Source organism: Oryctolagus cuniculus, chromosome 1 (genome assembly GCF_964237555.1).
Source record: "Oryctolagus cuniculus chromosome 1, mOryCun1.1, whole genome shotgun sequence".
Lineage (NCBI taxonomy): Eukaryota > Metazoa > Chordata > Mammalia > Lagomorpha > Leporidae > Oryctolagus > Oryctolagus cuniculus.
The window spans coordinates 81,146,285-81,167,276 of NC_091432.1; the positions used below are offsets into that span (position 1 = coordinate 81,146,285).

Genomic DNA, 20,992 nt, shown 5'->3' on the forward strand with positions numbered 1-20,992 from the left:
AGAGTTCTGCAAGGAGGGTGGCAGCGGGGAAGAGGTGGTTCCTCTAAGGCAGAGGAGAGGCACAGAGACTTCTGCCATCCTCCTGCCCTCTAACGTCCTGCCAGTGTCAGCTTGTACAAAAGCCTGGCACTCTCAGCCCTCAGTGTAAAATAAAGTTATAAGGTTCTAAGGCATTATCATGGACATCTGAGCACAGTGTAGGGCTTGGATTTGTACACAACAATCGATGTGCTGGTAATCTGTAGTCGAGATTCAACTGCACAGATTTGGGATGTGAGAACAAGCACCAGTGTACACACATTTTCTGGACATACAAATGCAGTTGCTACAGTGAAGTGTCAAGCTGCAGAACCACAAATTATTACAGGAAGCCATGACACTACAATACGATTATGGGATCCGGTGGCTGGGAAGATGAGAGTGCCATTAACAAATCATAAAGGATCAGTGACAGCTGGAGTGTTACATCCCAGACATTACACATTTGCTCTGGTTCACCACAGAACATCAAACAGTGGAAATTCCCTGATGGATGTTTCATTCAAATTGTGTCTGGACATAAAGCTATTATTAACACATTGACTGCAAATTCTGATGGAGTACTTGTATGTGGAGCTGACAAGGGCACTATGCACCTTTGGGACTGGAGAACTGGCTCCAATTTTCAGAGTCCACGCAGGGGTGCAGCCTGGGTCATTGGACAGTGAATCTGGAATATTCGTTTGTGCTTTTGATCAATCTGAAAGTTAATTACTAACAGCTTCAGCTGATAAAACCATTCACATGCACAGAAAGGATGACACAGTGAGAGAAGAAATTCATCAAGGGGCTGGCGCTGGGGGAAGCAGGTAAAACTGCCACCTACAGTGCCAGCATCCCATATGAGTGCTAGTTCGAGTCCCGACTGCTCCTCTTCTGATGCAACACTCTGCTTGGGAAAGCAGTGAAGATTGCCCAAGTGCTTTGCCCCTGTGCCCTGTGTGGGGGATCCGGAAGAAGTTCCTGCCTCCTAGCTTGGGAACTCTGCCCCTTGCAGCCAATTAGGAAGTGAACCAGTTGATGGAAATCTCCTTCTCTCTGCCTCTCCACTCTCTGTGTAACTCTGACTATCAAATAAATAATAAAATGAATCTCTTTTAAAAAAGTAGAACAACCTATCTGGTCAGCTGGAAACCAGAAATTATCAAGAGAGAGTTTGTAATGTGATGCTGTCTCCATGGTGGTTCTATTTTGTTTGTGTGTGAGTATTTATTTATTGTGAGCTTGGCATTGATGAGGAAATCCTGTCGTCTTGTGTTCTGGCTGGGAGTATAAAGCAGAAACTCACTTTTGGTATGATTGCTGCTTTGTATTTTCAACAAACTGCCCCCCCCCACACACACACATGCACACACTTCTCACGGTGTTTTTATTTCTAAAACAAAGAGGTTGTGGTCTTGGGGAAAGCTAAAACTAGTTTCATCTTCTAACACTTTGAGAGACTCACCCAGAAATAGTGTTGATTTTGGACATTTGAGACAGAATTGACCACCACAGTTAGTTGAATTAGTAGTGACTTGAGTTAGTAGATTACATAATATTAAGCCTACAGAGTTTCCACCTGCCAATTCACTACCCAAAAATAGCTAGGATTGGGCAAGGACAAAGCTAGGATCCAGAAATGTATTTCTGGGTCTTGCATGAGGGTGGGAGAAACCAAGTACTTGAACCATCACCTGTGGTTGCCCACAGTGCCCCTTGTTACCATGAAGCTAGAATATGCAGAGGAGCAGGACATGTCCCCAAGTGCTCCAAAAAGAGATGTGGCCATTCCAAGTGGATCTGAAACCACTGAGCCAAACATGAATGTTCTTGATGTTAGAATAACTTTGTTAATACTAACTCTCTCTCTCTCTTTTTTTTTTGGGGGGGGGTGAGGGGGCAGGTAGAGTTGTAGACAGTGAGAGAGAGAGAGAGACAGAGACAAAGTATTTCCTTCCATTGGTTCACTCCCCCAGTGGTCGCTAGGGTTGACGATGCACTGATCTGAAGCCAGGAGCCAGGTGCTTCCTCCTGGTCTCCCATGCGGGTGCAGGGCCCAAGCACTTGGGCCATCCTCCACTGCACTCCCTGGCCACAGCAGAGAGCTGGCCTGGAAGAGGGGCAACCGGGACAGAATCCGGCGCCCCGACCGGGACTAGAACCCGGTGTGCCGGCGCCACAAGGCGGAGGATTATCTAGTGAGCCGTGGCTGCCGGCCACTTGCATATCTTCTACTTCTTTCCGGGGACAATGCAAAATCCTGACCCAAGGAGGAGCAGCTGCACCACAAACTGGCAAACATATGGCAGCACTGCAAGAGGAAGCTTAGCCTACATTGCCACAGCACCAGCTGGGCCTGTCTTCTTTTGAAACTTCTATGAGATATACATGCCTTATTACAACTGTTTTGAAACAGTGGTTAATTCTCTTTTCCGGATAATCAAAACACTTAAAGAAATAAAACAGCAATCAGGTAAAATCATCCCAGCAGGTTTTACTACTATTAATTCTGAGAATCATATCTCCAGGTATATTTCAATCAGTATTTATTGATATGGCCAGTCCTATATATAACTTCAACATATTAAAGTTTTAATTTGAAAGTTATCACTAAAGTTATAACTTCAACACAATTAAATTCTGCATCATGTATCAATTTGTGAATGTAAAAATGTACTTCAACATTCTATTAATTTAGGCTTTTATGCATAATATCCCCTTGATGAGTACATTCAGAAAATATCTATCAGAATTTCAAAAATTATCCCAGCAGGTTTTACTGCTATTAATTCCAAGAATTATATTTCCAGATATTCTTCCTTTGATACTTATTGATATGTCTAACCCTATACATTACTGCCTTGTATTGATTTGTGAGTGTAAACATGTCACTCACCCATCTATTAATTTAGGCTTTTATACACACTATCTCAATGGGTTTATTCAGAGAATATCTATCTGGATTTCTAAAATTAACAAATATTGCCGGTTTCATTTCGGCTGCTCCCTTCCCATCCAGCTCTCTGCTATGGCCTGGGCAAGCAGTAGAAGATGGCAGAGTGAAGGAGAGAGGGAGAGAAAGAGATCTTCCACTAGCTGTTTCACTCTCCAAACTGCCAGACAGCTTGGGCTGGGTCAGGCTGACCCAGAAGCTTCATCAGGGAATCCCATTTGGATGCAGGTGTCCAAATGTTTGGACCATCTTCAACAGCTTTCTCAGTTGCATTAGCAGGAATCTGAAGTGGAGCAGCAAGGATTGAACAGGCACTTCCATATGTGATCAACCCTCAGTTTAAGTTGTGATGATCTCTGTCATTCCAAGCACATTCCATTTAAAAAAAAAATTTTTTTTAACTTATTTGAGGAGAAAGAGAGAGACAGAAAGAAAGGCCTTCCATAGTTATACAAACTATCTCGATGGGTGTAGTCAGAGAATATCTATCTGGAATTCAAAAATTTACAACTGTCACCTCCCAAATAATTATTCATTTCAATCAAGAGAACTTTTGTGTAATTTGAGATTGATCCAATTGCTTTTAACTAAATCACCTGAGAAGGTGTTCACCCAAAGAATGATGGGAAACAGTGCCCCTCCCCCTAGTCCTCTCTGCTACAGTAATCCCATCAGGGCGGGGCTTGCTCCTCTTGTATAAAGGTCTCACCCAGTCAAGGTGTATTCAGTTCTGAGGCTTGGTGTTGAATGGGCTGTGGAGACCTTCTGATCCTCCAGAACCCAGGGAACTCAGAGCCACCTACCTGACGCAGGATCCAATCCAAGAAGTTGCAGAGGACCAATTCCAATCGTCAGGTGAGTACTGGGTCCAAAGAAATGAATTGAAGATTTTTACCTTAAACCTTGAAAACAGAGGAATTTTCATTTTATGACTTGGCAATAAGCAGTCTTCTGTTGCTTTCAGGCATATGTTCATGTGTCTAAGAAATATATATAAGTCATCTGGGGGGTGAACCAATGGAAGGAAAACCTTTCTTTCTTTCTCTCACTAACTCTGCCTATCCAAAAAATAGAAATATGTATAAAAGTTTTTGCCTATTATAATTTTGTATCTTATAAATTAATATATTTTCTGTAATTTTCTGATGCCATATGCATCAAATGCTGAAGTTCTGGCAAGGTTGCCATAGAAAATCTTCTTGTGGAATCTGTAAAATGATTTCTCTACAGAAATTTTACAGTGCAGCCAGGTTGTCTAATGATGGTTTAATCTAAGCTAGGAAGGAGCCAGAGCTTATTCCAGGTCTCCAGTGAAAGGCACAGGGCCAAGCTCTTGAGCCATTTGCCAATGCTTTCTCAGGCATGAAAGTGGGGAGCTGGATTGGAAGTGGAGCAGCTTGGATTACACCACAGCTCCCACATGGAATGCCAGCATTGTGAGCTGTGGCCTAACCCTTAGGCCAGCCCCTAAGTTAACCATTCAAGAAAACATCTGAGACCATGGAACAAGGTCTTGGGGCCACTTTGGGAAAAAAAAAAAAAAAACATAATGGCAGATATTCACAGTGTTGGAACAACCCAGAGAGCAGCATCTAAAAGAGTGTAACTATGGGTGAAGGAGGTTTGTGGTGTAAACTACAACAGGACCAGAGTTCTGCAAGGAGGGTGGCAGCAGGGAGGAGGTGTTTCCTCTAAGGCAGAGGAGAGCCACAGGGACTTCTGCCATCCTCCCACCCTCTAACGTCTGCCAGTGTCAGCTTGTGCAAAAGCCTGGTGCTCTCAGCCCTCAGTGAAAATTTCTTGGAACAATTTACATCTGGTCAACTTCCCCACATCTCCCAAACCCAGTCTACAGTTTGCTTGTCTCTTAGCCCCTGGGTACTATTTTCTGCACCTTGTAAATCCAATGAATCACTTTTCCACCTTCCCTGTAACCTCATGATGCAAATCCAATTAGTTCTGAAGACAGAAGCTCTCTCATTGAGTGGATTTGGTGGGTGGGTCTGGTGAAATCCTGTCAAAGGGGACACACCCAGAGGAGTTGAGATCAGAAGAGAGAATCCTGAACTGGAAACGGCTGTGCATAGAACTGAAACGACCAATCACATCTGCACTTCCAAAGGTGAGACTACTCATCACACACACTTTGAGTATAGAATTTAGAGGACAGGCCTTCATGTTCAGTTTCTTTTACAAATATACTTGAAGTTTAATGATCAGATTACGGATGTTTTATCAAAGCAAATGTGTCTTTTCTACTAATTTTTTTTAAGATTTTATTTATTTATTTGGGAGGTAGAGTTAGTGAGAGAGACAGAGAGAGAGAGGGAGGGAGAGAGAAGTCTTCCCTCCAACGGTTCACTCCCCACTTGGCCACAACAGCCAGAACTGCACTGATTTAAAACCAGGAGGCAGGAGCTTCATCCCAGTCTCCCACATGGGTGCAGTTGCCCAAGCACTTGAGCCATCTTCTACTTGATTTAAAGGACAATTGGCCAGTTGTTGCCCATTGCTGTGGTTGACTGTTCACCTTTTCAGAATGTGACCATCCCTCTGATGACATGAACTAACTCTGGGAAAATGATATTTTCTCAAACTGGAAATGATTTGTGTAGTTTATTACTTGAAGAAAATGTTCAGGTTGAGGTTGAAAAGGAAACTCACCTGCTTATTGTTTTAGAAGCTGAGCATTCAACTTAACACTGATTAAATCAAATAATCTTCGATTAAGCCTGGTCTCATAACTGATTTCAGAAAAGTACCTCTGAGTTGCAAGGCAGAGAGGATAGACCCATAGTATGGAGTTCCACTGTTTTGGTGTGTGTTAAAGCTGAGCAGTCCTGCAGGAAATGAATAGCGTAGGAACTCAGAGAAGAGAGAGAGAGGAAGAGGATGAGGAGGAGGGGAGATGCAGAAAGAAATACTGATCTTGTGTTGCTTCTAGGCCAATAAGAAAATGAAAACAAACCTTGGAATCATCTCATCTTTTACCATCACCTTAAATTTCTCCAAATAAATTTGTTACGTACTGTTTATTATGTAGTTGAAAGGTTTATTTATTTATTTATTTGAAAGAGAAATTCTTAGAGGTAGAGACAGAGAGAGAGACAGGTCTTTGATTCTCTAGATCACTCTCCAAATGTTCCCAAAGGCCAGCACTGACCCAATCAGAAGCCAGGAGCCAGGATCTTCTTCTGGGACTCCCCATGGGTATGCTCAGTGGCCCAAGGACATTGGTCATCCTCTGCTAGCTTCTCAGGCACATCAGCAGGGAGCTGTTCAGAAGTAGAGCAGCCAGGATGTGGGCCCTGCAGCCCATGGTTTTAATCTGTTGCACTACAGCACCGACCCAGGTTACTTCCTTTAAACAACCATAATACATGTATTACTTTCTTATTTCTGTTAGATTGTAGACCCAGCATGTTTATACTCATGATGTGTAGGTTTGTATGCAGGCAAGTAGGGGAAGAAAACGGTACACAGTGCATGCTTTCTCTCTTCAGGGAAGACCACTTTATTTCTCTCTGTTTTTAAAGGATCTTCATCGAGACATGGATCCAGCCACGTTGCAAGTCTTCCAGCAGGAACTCACATGCCCAATTTGCATGAACTTCTTCCTAGACCCAGTTAGGATAGACTGTGGACACAACTTTTGTAGATCCTGCCTTTCTCTGAGCTGGGAGGAAGCCGAGACTCCCATGTGCTGCCCAATGTGTAAGGAGATGTCAGAGAAGACAAACTTCAAAACCAATGTCGTGCTCAAGAAGCTGGCTTCTGCTGCCAGAAAGTACCAATTGAACCAGGTCACCAGGTTGCAGGAGCAGGTCCCTGGTGAGCAGACAGAAGCAGCAGGGCTCCTCACAGAGGTGGACAAGAGCCTGCACTATCAGCCTCTCTCTGGATGCCCACAGCCCGAGATACATGACCACACCATGATGGAATGTGCTGCTGAGGAGTCCCGGGTGAGTAATGCCTCCAGAGCCATGTGGATTCTCTGGGATCCTGAACTAGAGAGAAAGGTGGGGATTTGTGGAAATGCAGTGGAAGTGGGTGAGAATGGAGACTGTGATGGTAGTGATTTTTCCCTGTGAATCCCAAGATGTAAATGTGTCCTTCCATGTTGTTACTCAATGGACCCCATATTCACAATTGGGTTGAGTTGTCATGAGGGGGAGCCAGCTTAGAAGCACTGTCCATGCAAGGCCAGTTGGTAAGGTGCAGTGCAAGTGGTCATCAGCAGAAACTTGGGCTTGTGCTGCAACTGTGACTGCTTCACAGCCAAGTAACATAAACACCGTTTCTAAGGAAGCAAATTTTATTGACTTTATTCACATTTTCTATTGTAAGTTTCATCTTTTATTTTTAAGATTTACTTATTTCAAAGGTAGTTTTATATGCAAACACAGAAAGCAAAAGAGAGAGAGAGAGAGAGAGAGAGATGTGCCATACAGTTTGTGGGTTCCACCACAAATGCTCACATGACCAGGGCTGGGCCAGGCTGTAGCTGGGAGTCAGGATATTCTTTTGGAACTTTCCTGTGGGTGTCAAAGGCCAAAGCACTTGGGACATCTTCCGTTGCTTTCACAGACCATCAGAAGGGAGATGGAGCAGAGGTGGGGGGGGCAGGACATGAACTGCAGCCCACATGGCATACTGGTTTAGCAGGAGGCCAATGAACTCATTACACTGCAATGACATCCTTGTAATTTTCTACCACACTCAGTATCCCAAATCTAAGACTCAAATTAGGTCAACTTGTGAAAATATGACCACTCCACTTTAGTCACAATCACTTACATCAGAAAAAGAAGTCAGAATACAACAATTAGTAGTCTCAATACCATTCTCTCAACCACCACCATTTCTAATAAGTACGGAGGTAAAATATACAAGAATATATTCCATGTTGCTAAATCTTATCATTATTCTGCAGGAAAAGCTTTTAAAGGAAATGAATACTTTATGGGAACTGATCCAGGAATTGAAAAACAATGTGACAGAGGAAATTAAAAAGACTCATTCATTCAAGGTAAGAATGAAAAAGATGTTCTTCAATTACTATAATGCTTACAATCACTATACTGCTTTGGCAAATTCCGTTTACCATGAAGAGTTTGTGATTTCCTCCCAGAAGCAGTGGTGGTTTCAAATGGTAACTCAGTGATCACAAATCCTGTGCCAGCCAAGACACCTAGTGAGAAGCATACCCTGGTGTATGGAAAACAGGTCACCCCAGATACTCCAAGTCCAACCCTGAAGGTTTACACAAACCTTATCCAACACTAAAGATAGCATTAAGTATGGCTATGAAGAAGCAGTGAAAAGTAGAATCGTATCAATTAAGAAAATGAAGTCATTAAAGAAAACTGTGTGACGTGGACTCTGTCGCTCCCCGTCTCCGTGGAGGAGCAACACTGAACCCTGCCTAGGCTTCATATCCGAGTCACCACACCATTATGTCGCTCCCCCTCTTCGTGGAGGAACGACACTAAACCCTGCATAGGTTTCCTATCCGAGTCACAGCACCATTATGTCGCTCCCCGTCTTCGTGGAGGAACGACACAGGACCCTGCGCTGTTCTTCTGTCTGCTCGGCCCTCCCCGGGTTTGCTGCTGGTCCTTCCCGGGTTGGCTGCTGGTCCTTCCACCTCCGTGGAAGGGCGGTTCCCCCTGCCACATTCCCCACTTCCGCGGGGGAGCGGCACACCGCCGGCCGGCTCTCTCGGGGGCTGCACAGGTGTTCCCCTTAGATGTTCCTGGTGCATGCCGTCTCTCTCCTCCTTTATAGTCCTCCTCCACCAATCCTAACTGGGCTGCCCACATGCCGAGTACGCTGCTCTCCTCCAATCAGGAGCAGGTCCTGCAGCTTGTCAAGTTGGTGAGAGGCAGCTGGGTAGAAGCTGTTGCCTCCTCTCCCAGCGCCATATTGTGGGAGAGCAGATGCATAGAATAAGTCTTAATTCCAGTAACTCAGTCCAGTCCGGGTTGCTCCCAACAGACTCTACCTAAATAGTTCTAATTATTTAGAAGAATCAGGCAAAGGAACAGAACAAACTTAAGTAGGCTTACATTACAGTCAAAAGAGTTGATGGGGTACAAATACTGAAGAAGCTTCAGAGAGGTGGTGGCAGAGGGGGGGAAGGGGGAGAATCACCTGAGATCATTTGGTGAATCTTGATTTAAACATAGAAAAAGACTAAGAACCTACAGGAGGCACGCACAGAAAAGACTTGCATATACTCAAGAGGTGTTGCATGGGTGAGGCAGAAAGTCTGCAAAGTACGTTTTGAAATGTTTTATTTAGTTGAAAGATAGAGTGATGAGGTGAGGGGAGCATCCATGTACTTGTATGTTCCCCAGCTTATAATGGCTGGACCAGGCTGAGAAGAGGAGGTTGAAACATCATCAGGGTCTCCATTGTGGAAAGTAAGGGTCCAAACACTTGGGCCTTCATCTGCCTCCTTCCCAGGCATGTTAGCAAGCAGATGGATGGGAAGTGGAACAGCAGGGACTTGAAGAGGCACTCCTATGGGATGTCAGTGTCTCAGGCAACTCTGGAAATAATATTGGCCATTTCAGTGTTCTGTTCAGCATGAGATATGTAAACTTTTTACCTAATATCTCTGCAGGAATATGTGTCCTTAAGGGAGCTGATGATCAAAGCTCAGTACCAGAAGTTGCGTATATTTCTCCATGAGGAGGAGCAACTGCAGCTGCAGGCCCTGCACAGAGAAGCACAGGAGATTTCCCAACAGCTCCAGGGTAGTGAAATGAGAATGACCCAACAGAAACACCAGGTGATAAACACGTACAGAGAGCTGGCTGAGGTGTGTCACAAGCCTGACATGGAGTTACTCCAGGTGAGCAGGGAGAGTCCATGTTATGGGAAAGAAGTGCTTTTCTGGGCAAGGGCGTAAGAACCAAAAAATGATACCTGCACCTATCACTACTTTAAGCTGCATGATTCAGGTCTACTGCCCTGTATCTTTATTTTTGCCCGATCGCTTGGTTCTGCATAGTCTGATAATCTTTTGGGTGCTTTTCTTTGTCACAATTCAGATAAGATAAAAGTCCCTGCATTGTAAGCAGGAAAACTACTCTAGAGAAAATTATCCAGGAACTCAACGACCACACAAGGGTTACATCTTCGATTAATTCTCAATTTATTCTCCCCTCCAGGGGTGCTGATTGTCCAGAGGGTTATATAAGGCCTGTGATATCAATCGGTTTGGCCCTGCCTAGGCAACCCCAGAATATTCAATAAATCTGAAGGATATTTATTTTTGGTGATAATTTGTTGTGTCCATGAATGATGTTGTAACTATCCAATTGCCTTTCACAGAAATAATATTCCCTACTCTTGCCTCCATCGTCACTGGGGTACAAAACTGAGAACAATTATCTGATGACATTGAGGCCTTGCCTTTGCCTAAGAAAGCTTTGATAATCATTTGCAGTGAACTCCGATGTTCGGAGGTTTCCCTGCTTTGCAATAATGTTAGCAGCAGTCAGACCTCTCTCTGGAATGTGAGTGGGCATGAGGGAACCTACAACCTAATCTTTTTACAGCTGCACATCTTCATCCTGAGTACCACCTTCTTAATTCACACAGAGGAAGTTCCTCATGGATCAGGTCATAGTCTGTTATTAACAGACTCTGATCCCTCTTTACAAAATCATAAGGAGAAAATATATTACTACAAATTAACAATGCAAGTATTTCATAGAGATCAGAGGAGAGAATTATCATAACTGAATGGTTTTTTTTTTTTGCAGGATATGCAGAGTGTATTAGAAAGGTAAGTTTACAATGAGAATCTGCAATGTGTAAGAAAGTTGTGTTCTTGCTGATGCAGCAGATGCTTCTGTTTTGCATGATTTCCTTTGATCTTCCTGACTATTTACCAAGTTGTTGGATAAGGGATTCTGAGGTCTTCTACTCTTTGGTGCCAGATGAGGTGTGGGTGAACCAAAATATACAAAAAAAGATTTGACTTTCTGGGCTTTATTTCACCTTTTCTCTCCTCCCCTTCCTTTGAAACTATCCCAACCAACCCTTATGTTCATATTATTCTGAGAAATCCCAGAGGAGGCCCCACCCTTGAAAGAGGGAAAGTGAAAAACACACAGGAAAGAGCAATTCCCACAGCAGGGAAGGAGGAGGGAGGATTCACTCCTGGGAGCAGCAGTGAGCAGGTCCTGCCCTCTGAGTCTGTCCCAGTTGCTGGCTGGATCAGGGGCATCAGCCACCTCAGCTCCCTCAGGACCATGGCTGCCAGTTTGGATTTCCATTCCCTTGCTTGGCAGAAAAGCTCACAGCCTCCTGGCTCAGTGCAGATCCTCCTGACTGTACTGTTGGGGATGTCTGTTGACTGAATTCCCATAGATTCTACCTAAAAGCCCTGCTCTCTGTAGCTACTCAGGATTTCTGTTTTACCTGAAGTCAAGTGAGGGATACAGGGGGCAGCCACTGTCATTTGAGAGGTTGAATAATGTCTGAGAAGAAAGAGGCAAATGGATGTGATGTGAAATTTAGAGAGAAGTACTAATTTTATCTCACCTAAGGTAGTGAATACATTTATTCTTATTAGATGATAATGGGAAAATTCCCAATGAAATATCTTGGATTTACAGCTGGTACTTTTGATTTGACCCTGCTATTGCCCTTTGACCTGGAGTGTCACTCGTGTGATTCCTTACAGAGCAGAGCTGGTGCAGACGCTCCGTCTCCAGGGGGTGAACCCAGAGCTGACATTGCGGAACATCACTGGACTCAGAGAGATGCTAAACAACTTCAGAGGTGAGCTCAGCCTCCATCCTTCCAGCCCTAATTTCCTTCTTCACGGCTTTTGTGCCTGAGCCATTTCCTATTTTATTTCATTTTGTGTCCCTGAAAATGTTATAGGATTTTTTGAAACTGTGCCTTCTCACTTTGTTTCATCACATTGCAATGATCGAAACTGAAATTTGTAATGAGCATGCTGATGTAAGCAAACTACAGGAAGAGTATCCAGGTCATTTGATTAAGAAGGGGTACAATGCTCACTTCTTAGAGCAGCAGTCAAAACTGTGTGTTTACTCCATCCACTGCAGGTTTTTAGGGAGAAATAGAGAGAAAGGGAGCTCTTCCACCTGCTGCTTTACTCCCCAGAAGGCCGCAATGGCCATGGCTAGCACAGGCCAAAGCCAGGAGCCAGGAGCTTCTTCTGCTACTCCCACAAGGGTAGCAGAGGCTCAAATATTTGGGTCATCTGCTGCTGCTTCCCCAGGCCATTCTCAGGGAGCTGGATTGGAAGTGGAACAACTGGGACATGAAGCAGCTACCATATGGGATGCCCGTGTCAGAGCCATCAGCCTTAACCACTATGCTGTAATACTGGCCAGATCTTAAAGTTTAAATTTGGCACTTGTGTCGCTCCCCCTCTTCGTGGAGGAACGACACTAAACCCTGCCTAAGCTTCCTATCCGAGTCACGGCACCATTATGTCGCTCCCCCTCTTCGTGGAGGAATGACACAGGACCCTGCGCTGTTCTTTTTGTCTGCTCCGCCCTCCCTGGGTTTGCTGCTGGTTCTTCCCGGGTTGGCCACCGTCCCTTACACCTCCGTGGAAGGGCGGTTCCTCCTAGCCACTATCCCCACTTCTGCGGGGGAGCGGCACACCGCCGGCCGGCTCTCTCGGGGGCTGCACAGGTGTTCCTTCAGATAGATGTTCCCCTTAGATGTTCCTGGTGCATGTTGTCTCGCTCCTCCTTTATAGTCCTTTTCCAGCAATCCCAACTCTGCTACCCACACGCCGAGTATGCTGCTCTCCTCCAATCAGGAGCAGCTCCTGCTGCTTATTGGTTGAACTGGAGGCAGCTGTGTAGAAGCTGTTTCTTCCTCTCCCAGCGCCATATTGTGGGAGAGCAGATGCATAGAATAAGTCTTAATTCCAGTAACTTAGTCTAGTCCGAGTTGCTCCCCACAACTTGTGGTTTTTAATTTGTTCTATATGCCAAGTACATTTATGCTGCACTGCTAATATAGCTATTATCATTGATAAACTCAGAAGTATTTGACCAACCCAAAAAAGGAGAAATTCTCACAAGCAGAACCATTCCGGCTGGCACCGCGGCTCACTTGGCTAATCCTCTGCCTGCGGCCCCAGCACCCCGGGTTCCAGTCCGGTTGGGGCTCTGGATTCTGTCCTGATTGCTCCTCTTCCAGGCCAGCTTTCTGCTGTGGCCCAGGAAGGCAGTGGAGGATGGCCCAAGTGCTTGGGCCCTACACCCACATAGGAGACCTGAGGAAGCACCTGGCTCTTGGCTTGGGATCGACGGAGTGCACCAGCCACAGCGTACCACCCGTAGTGGCCATTTGATGGGTGAACCAATGGAAAGGAAGACCTTTCTCTCTGTTTCTCTCTCTCTCACTGTCTAACTCTGCCTGTAAAAAAAGAGCAGAACCATTCCAATACTATCAATGATTCTGAAAACAATTAAATGATGAGAGATCTGTGAACACAGTGCAATGATGTTAGGCCTGCAGTAGAGAGAGTTCAGGGACAGACGGTTGAAACCCAGATTGGGCTAAATCCACATCCTGAACAGATAAGCTGAAGTCAGAACATTCTTTAAGTATACTACTTACTGGAGCATGAGTTTTATTTTGGAAATATTCAGATGTGTAGCTGATTTCCCATTTAAGATCTATCACATTTCAAAGTATTGTATTTACAAATGGAATTAAGTAAAACACTAAAGGATACTTTCCTAGCCAAGAAAGTAGAAGTTGCATCGTTGTCTCAATACATGCTATCGAGTGGTAGGCATTTGGCTCAGCAGTAAAGTGTCTTGGGCATCCTTACCCCATAGCACAGTGCCTGGGAATCAGTCCCACCTCAGCTTCCATCCAGCTTCCTGCTAATGCACACCTTGGGGGGCAGCAGATGTTATCCCCAATGTCTGGATCCCTGCCATCCATGTGGGAGACCATGTTTGGATGCTGGCTCCTGGCACAGGCCGGGCCCAGCCTTGGTCGTGGGTATATGGAGAGTGAGCGAGCAGATGTAACATTTCTCTGTCTCTGTGTCTCTATTCAAAGACATATAATTAAACATATATATTCAAAACTATTGAAATAATTAACACTCTAGATCAACCATAACCCTACTTCACACAGTGTGTGATATGTTTAAGCTCCTTTTCTTATTTTTCTCTGTTGTTTGATTATTTTTTTTTCCTGGAAATGCACTTGAACCTTTGATTTTCTCAGTTGAGTGAATCTCAATTCATTATGCTACCTTTCTTCTGTTAGTTTTCCTTGCAAAGTCGAGTGAAGTGAATCCACGGGCAGCAAAGTTTTGTCTTCAGGCCATGGAAACAACATTCATTGATCAGATTGTTCTCTTTCTACAGTGGATAATGGTCTGAGGAGGGAAGTGGCCCGCCGCTATGTAAGCTTCTCTGAAGATCTCAGAAGAACAATATTTGGAGAAGAACATCGCAGTGCTCCCAACCATTCCCAGAGAGCAGAGAGCTTTGCTGTGTGGGGTGCTCAGACCTTCACCTCTGGCCAACATTACTGGGAGGTGGATGTGTCATCCTCTTCCAACTGGATTTTGGGAGTCTGTTATGATTCCAGCACAAGTGATACCAGCAACATTATTCATTTTGAAGAAGCATTTCTCCTGGCCTCCCTGAAGAGTAACAACCATTACATCCTCTACACCAGTGTTCCACCCTTAACTCACTATGTGAAGAGGCCCCTGAGTATGGTTGGGGTGTTTCTGGATTGTGACCATGGAACAGTGGGTTTCTATGATGTTGACAAAGGTGCCCTCATACATTGTAACGTTCCAACCCAGTTTACTTCTCCTCTGAATCCCTTGTTTTGGCTTGGTCCCCCATGACATGTCAGGTTGGATGATGATTCTTTGTGAACTCCCATATGGAGGAGCTCGCCACCCTGGGATATTTTTATGTGAGACAGCAGGATTGTTTTGGAGCACGTTGTAACTTCATGAGCACAGTGTAGTCATAATTAGAGCTTGGTTAGAAACCACACAGCATACAACTGCAATGAATATATGAACGTTTTCTATTAAAATTTATTTTAGTAAAGAACTTTGAAACTTTCACAGTTATCTGACCCCAGTACTTTTTCATCATGCTGTAAAGAAATTCAGTGTCTATTAGTGTACACTCCCCGTGGGCATACCTCCTAACTCCAACACCTGAAAAATCCTTTTCTACTTTGACATTTGTGGGGTTGTATATTCTAAGCATCATGTGCTAATAAAATGATGAAATATGTGGCTGTGGCATCTTGTTTTCCCATTTAGCTGAATGCCACCAAGGCACATCATCATGCAAACAGCCTTTTATTCCCATAGTTGACTATGTCTTGGGTAGTGGAGTGAAGTCTCTTCTCTCACTTTACTAAAGAAAATGAAGTTTGCAAAGGTTTTTCCTCAAATCTGGCCTTTTGGGGTAGATGCAAATGCCTGACAACCAATCACTTCATCAAGTCCTGGTCATTCATTACATTTCAGCTCAGTTTTTTTTCAGGAAGCCCTTCACGACTGCAGAGATCACACACTCTAAGCATAACATCCAACATCACCAATAACATCCAACATAAATTCAACCAACTGGTAGTTAATGATAACTGCTCAGTACAAATTCAAAATTTTCCAAATGGGAAATTTTCCTGGTGCTGTATTGCTATTACCCGGAGCACTGTTTAGGACATATCAGACAAAACAAATGTAGTCAATGAGTGGACTAAAGAACAAATAAGAGTTCAGTATTGGGGCCGTCATTGTGGCTCACTTGGTTAATCCTCCACCACCAGTGCTGGTTCTGTCCCCGTTGCTCCTTGCTTGTCTTCCAGTCCAGCTCTCTGCTGTGTCCCAGAAGGGCAGTGGAGGATGGCCCAAGTGTTTGGGCTCTGCATCCGCATGGGAGACCAGGAGGAAGCACCTGGCTCCTGGCTTCAGATCAGTGCATCGTCAACCCTAGCGACCACTGGGGGAGTGAACCAATGGAAGGAAATGCTTTGTCTCTGTCTCTCTCTCTCACTGTCTACAACTCTACCTGCCCCCTCACCCCCCCCCCAAAAAAAAGAGAGAGAGAGAGTGTTAGTATTAACAAAGTTATTCTAACATCAAGAACATTCATGTTTGGCTCAGTGGTTTCAGATCCACTTGGAATGGCGACATCTCTTTCTGGAGCACTTGGGGACATGTCCTGCTCCTCTGCATATTCTAGCTTCAGGGTAACAACGGGCACTGTGGGCAACCACAGGTGATGGCTCAAGTACTTGGTTTCTCCCACCCTCATGCAAGACCCAGAAATACATTTCTGGATCCTAGCTTTGTCCTTGCCCAATCCTAGCTATTTTGGGTAGTGAATTGGCAGGTGGAAACTCTGTAGGCTTAATATTATGTAATCTACTAACTCAAGTCACTACTAATTCAACTAACTGTGATGGTCAATTCTGTCTCAAATGTCCAAAATCAACACTATTTCTGGGTGAGTCTCTCAAAGTGTTAGAAGATGAAACTAGTTTTATCTTTCCCCAACACCACAAACTCTTTGTTTTAGAAATAAAAACACCGTGAGAAGTGTGTGCGTGTGTGTGTGGGGGGGGGGGCAGTTTGTTGAAAATACAAAGCAGCAATCATACCAAAAGTGAGTTTCTGCTTTATACTCCCAGCCAGAACACAAGACGACAGGATTTCCTCATCAATGCCAAGCTCAGAATAAATAAATACTCACACACAAACAAAAAAGAACCACCATGGAGACAGCATCACATTACAAACTCTTTCTCTTGATAATTTCTGGTTTCCAGCTGACCAGATAGGTTGTTCTTCTTCTGTTTTAAAAGAGATTCATTTTATTATTTATTTGAAAGTCAGAGTTACACAGAGTGGAGAGGCAGAGAGAAGGAGATTTCCATCAACTGGTTCACTTCCTAATTGGCCGCCACGGTCAGAGCTCCCAAGCTAGGAGGCAGGAACTTCTTCCGGATCCCCCACACAGGGCACAGGGGTCCAAGCACTTGGGCAATCTTCACTGTTTTCCCAAGCCATAGCAGAGAGTTGCATCAGAAGTGGAGCAGTCGGGACTCGAACTAGCGCTCATATAGGATGCTGGCACTGTAGGTGGCAGTTTTACCTGCTTCCCCCAGCGCCAGCCCCTTGATGAATTTCTTCTCTCACTGTATCATCCTTTCTGTGCACATGAATGGTTTTATCAGCTGAAGCTGTTAGTAATTAACTTTCAGATTGATCAAAAGCACAAACGAATATTCCAGATTCACTGTCCAATGACCCAGGCTGCACCCCTGCGTGGACTCTGAAAATTGGAGCCAGTTCTCCAGTCCCAAAGGTGCATAGTGCCCTTGTCAGCTCCACATACAAGTACTCCATCAGAATTTGCAGTCAATGTGTTAATAATAGCTTTATGTCCAGACACAATTTGAATGAAACATCCATCAGGGAATTTCCACTGTTTGATGTTCTGTGGCGAACCAGAGCAAATGTGTAATGTCTGGGATGTAACACTCCAGCTGTCACTGATCCTTTATGATTTGTTAATGGCACTCTCATCTTCCCAGCCACCGGATCCCATAATCGTATTGTAGTGTCATGGCTTCCTGTAATAATTTGTGGTTCTGCAGCTTGACACTTCACTGTAGCAGCTGCATTTGTATGTCCAGAAAATGTGTGTACACTGGCGCTGTTCTCACGTCCCAAATCTGTGCAGTTGAATCTCGACTACAGATTACCAGCACATCGATTGTTGTGTACAAATCCAAGCCCTACACTGTGCTCAGATGTCCATGATAATGCCTTAGAACCTTAAAACTTTATTTTACACTGAGGGCTGAGAGTGCCAGGCTTTTGCACAAGCTGACACTGGCAGGACGTTAGAGGGCAGGAGGATGGCAGAAGTCTCTGTGCCTCTCCTCTGCCTTAGAGGAACCACCTCTTCCCCGCTGCCACCCTCCTTGCAGAACTCTGGTCCTGTTGTAGTTTATATCACAAACCTCCTTCACCCATAGTTAGGGTGGTCTCGGCTCTTTCAGATGTTACTTTTTGGGTTGTTTCACTGTCTCATGTTTGGTTTTTCAGGTCTTCCTTCACTCCCGTATCAAATACCTGGCAGTAAACGCCCCTATGGGAGCTCTCTGTCTCTCTCAGTCTATAGAAAGAAAGAAACAGGGTTAGCTACAATTTGAAGATTTTAAAAATTCATGGGTACTACATTCTACCACTTGTCTTCACCAATCATCATCCAATTCTATGGACACTTTCTTCATCTTTTCTACAATTTTAGTTGTCTGGGAAGAATTCAAACAGGAAAACCAAGCTTTTTCCTAAGGACATTTGTCAATAATGGCGACAATAAGACAAATAAAATAATTTTGGAGGTATACCTATAATAATCATAGGACTTAGTAACAGACTTTTTTTTTTTTTAACAGAGACAGCGAGAGAGAGAGAAAGGTCTTCCTTCTGTTGGTTTACCAACACCCCCACCAAATGACTGCCACAGCCGTACACTGTGCCAATCTGAAGCCAGGAGCCAGGTGCTTCCTCCTGGCCTAACATGCTTTGGCAGGTCCCAAGCACCTGGGCCATCCTCCACTGCCTGCCCGGGCCACAGAAGAAACCTGAACTGAAAGAGGAGCAACCAGGACAGATTCCGGCTCCCCAACTGGGAGTAGATCCTGGAGTGCTGATGCAGCAGGCGGAGGATTAGCCTAGCAAGCCGCAGCACCAGCCTGACTTCTTAAACCATTAATACAATCTTGATGTGAATGGAAGGGGAGAGGGAGCGGGAGAGGGGAGGGTTGCAGGTGGGAGGGAAGTTATGGGGGGGAAAAGCCATTGTAATCCATAAGCTGTACTTTGGAAATTTATATTCATTAAATAAAAGTTTAAAAAATGTTAAATACCAAATAGCAATAAGAGTCACATATCTAATTTTAAATTTTCTAGTGAACACAAAAAAAAACCAAATAAAATTAACATTAATGATATTATTAAATTTCTTACACACTACACATTTTAAATAGCTATTTTTATAAATATTACTAATGTATTTTACATATTTATATGCTAATTTTGTGTGCAATGCACATTTTACACCTCAACCATCCCTGGCAATACACATTCTCTTTTAGTCACTTGTTGATTCAAGTTCTTTTGCTCTTCTTCTCTGTTTCTCTGAACTGTTTGGAAACATGCCTGCTCAGATGTGCAAATCAGTGAAGAATCAGCATGCAGTGTAAAGTATGGTGCAGATTACAGAGTGGCACACTCTATCCAGGGATAGGGAATTTTCTTTCTGGCTGTTTATAACATCATTTGTGGCATCTTCTCTGCATTTATAAAAATACATCTGCATATATTAAATGTCATCGGAGGCTCTGACTAATAGAACCGAGAACAAGATAATTCTTGTGAAAGCTGTTGGTGTTGTTTATTGGTGTTCAGTAATGAGTTGCATTGTCTCATTTAGGCGAGGAAGAGGTCCTGGGACATAGTGTTTGCTTACAAACAGTGGGGTGACGTGCAGGGGAAATGTACACTGTGCTGTAGAGATGAGGGACACCAGTTCCAATATGTACCTTTGATTTCTAAAACAACCTGAATCACGGTGGAAAAATGTTTCATTCTCTTCTAGTTTTGTATCTCTCCTATTTAACAGAGGAACATTTCTCAAACCCTGCACTAAAAGTTTTGTTCTTTGGGGGCTGGGAGATAGGATTAGGGTGGGGCATGTGTGAGTTCTCTGGGCTTCCTGGCTTATTGTGTGACTCCTCACCTGTATGTGATCTGCCAATCATCACTCCTCAGACACCAGACAAATGAGCCACTCTAATTCTCCTAATCATTTCATCTATAGGTTCATGGAACTGAAATTACAAAATATATGGCATTTTCTATTTTTCTTTCACATAACTGTGTTTCCTAGGTTCATCGTTATTATCAGCAATAATATTAACATTCATTGAATTTTAAACAAATTATAGCTGACAAAAGACAATTCATGGAATGTTCCTTTTATTGAAACAACATAACTAAGTAGCCTTTTTTTTTGTGAACCTATTTTTTTAAGAGTTTATTACTTGAGAGTTGGAATTACAGACAGAAGGAGAGCCAGAGAAAAGGGTCTTAGATCTGCTGCTTCACTCCTGAAATGGCTGCAATGACCAGAGCTGAGTCCATTATGAAGCCAGGAGTTTCTTCCAGCTCTCCCAGCTGGGTGCAGAGGTCCAAGCACTTGGGTCATCTTCTTCTTCTTTTTTTTTTTTTTTTTTTTTTTTGGACAGGCAGAGTGGACAGTGAGAGAGAGAGACGAGAGAAAGGTCTTCCTTTGCCGTTGGTTCACCCTCCAATGGCTGTTTTGACTGCGTGCTGCGGCTGGCGCACCGCGCTGATCCAATGGCAGGAGCCAGGTGCTTCTCCTGGTCTCACATGGGGTGCAGGGCCCAAGCACTTGGGCCATCCTCCACTGCACTCCCTGGCCACAGCAGAGAGCTGGCCTGGAAGAGGGGCAACCGGGACAGAATCTGGTGCCCCGACCGGGACTAGAACCCAGTGTGCCGGCGCCGCAAGGCAGAGGATTATCTAGTGAGCCGTGGCTGCCGGCCACTTGCATATCTTCTACTTCTTTCCCGGGACAATGCAAAATCCTGACCCAAGGAGGAGCAGCTGCACCACAAACTGGCAAACATATGGCAGCACTGCAAGAGGAAGCTTAGCCTACATTGCCACAGCACCGGCTGGGCCTGTCTTCTTTTGAAACTTCTATGAGATATACATGCCTTATTACAACTGTTTTGAAACAGTGGTTAATTCTCTTTTCCGGATAATCAAAACACTTAAAGACATAAAACAGCAATCAGGTAAAATCATCCCAGCAGGTTTTACTACTATTAATTCTGAGAATCATATCTCCAGGTATATTTCAATTGGTATTTATTGATATGGCCAATCCTATATATAACTTCAACATATTA

At 44.1% G+C, this 20,992-nt stretch overlaps 1 protein-coding gene across 1 annotated transcript; it reads left to right on the plus strand.

Moving 5' to 3' along the window:
- The first annotated feature begins 6,525 nt into the window (after nt 1-6,525).
- On the plus strand, nt 6,526-15,159 carry LOC100356259 (tripartite motif-containing protein 64). The gene is made up of 6 exons (XM_008267532.4): nt 6,526-6,936; nt 7,908-8,003; nt 9,603-9,833; nt 10,750-10,772; nt 11,676-11,773; nt 14,371-15,159. Exons 1-6 carry the CDS (start codon nt 6,526-6,528, stop codon nt 14,862-14,864), a joined length of 1,353 nt encoding a protein of 450 aa, XP_008265754.3. The 3' UTR covers nt 14,865-15,159.
- Nucleotides 15,160-20,992: the final 5,833 nt, after the last annotated feature.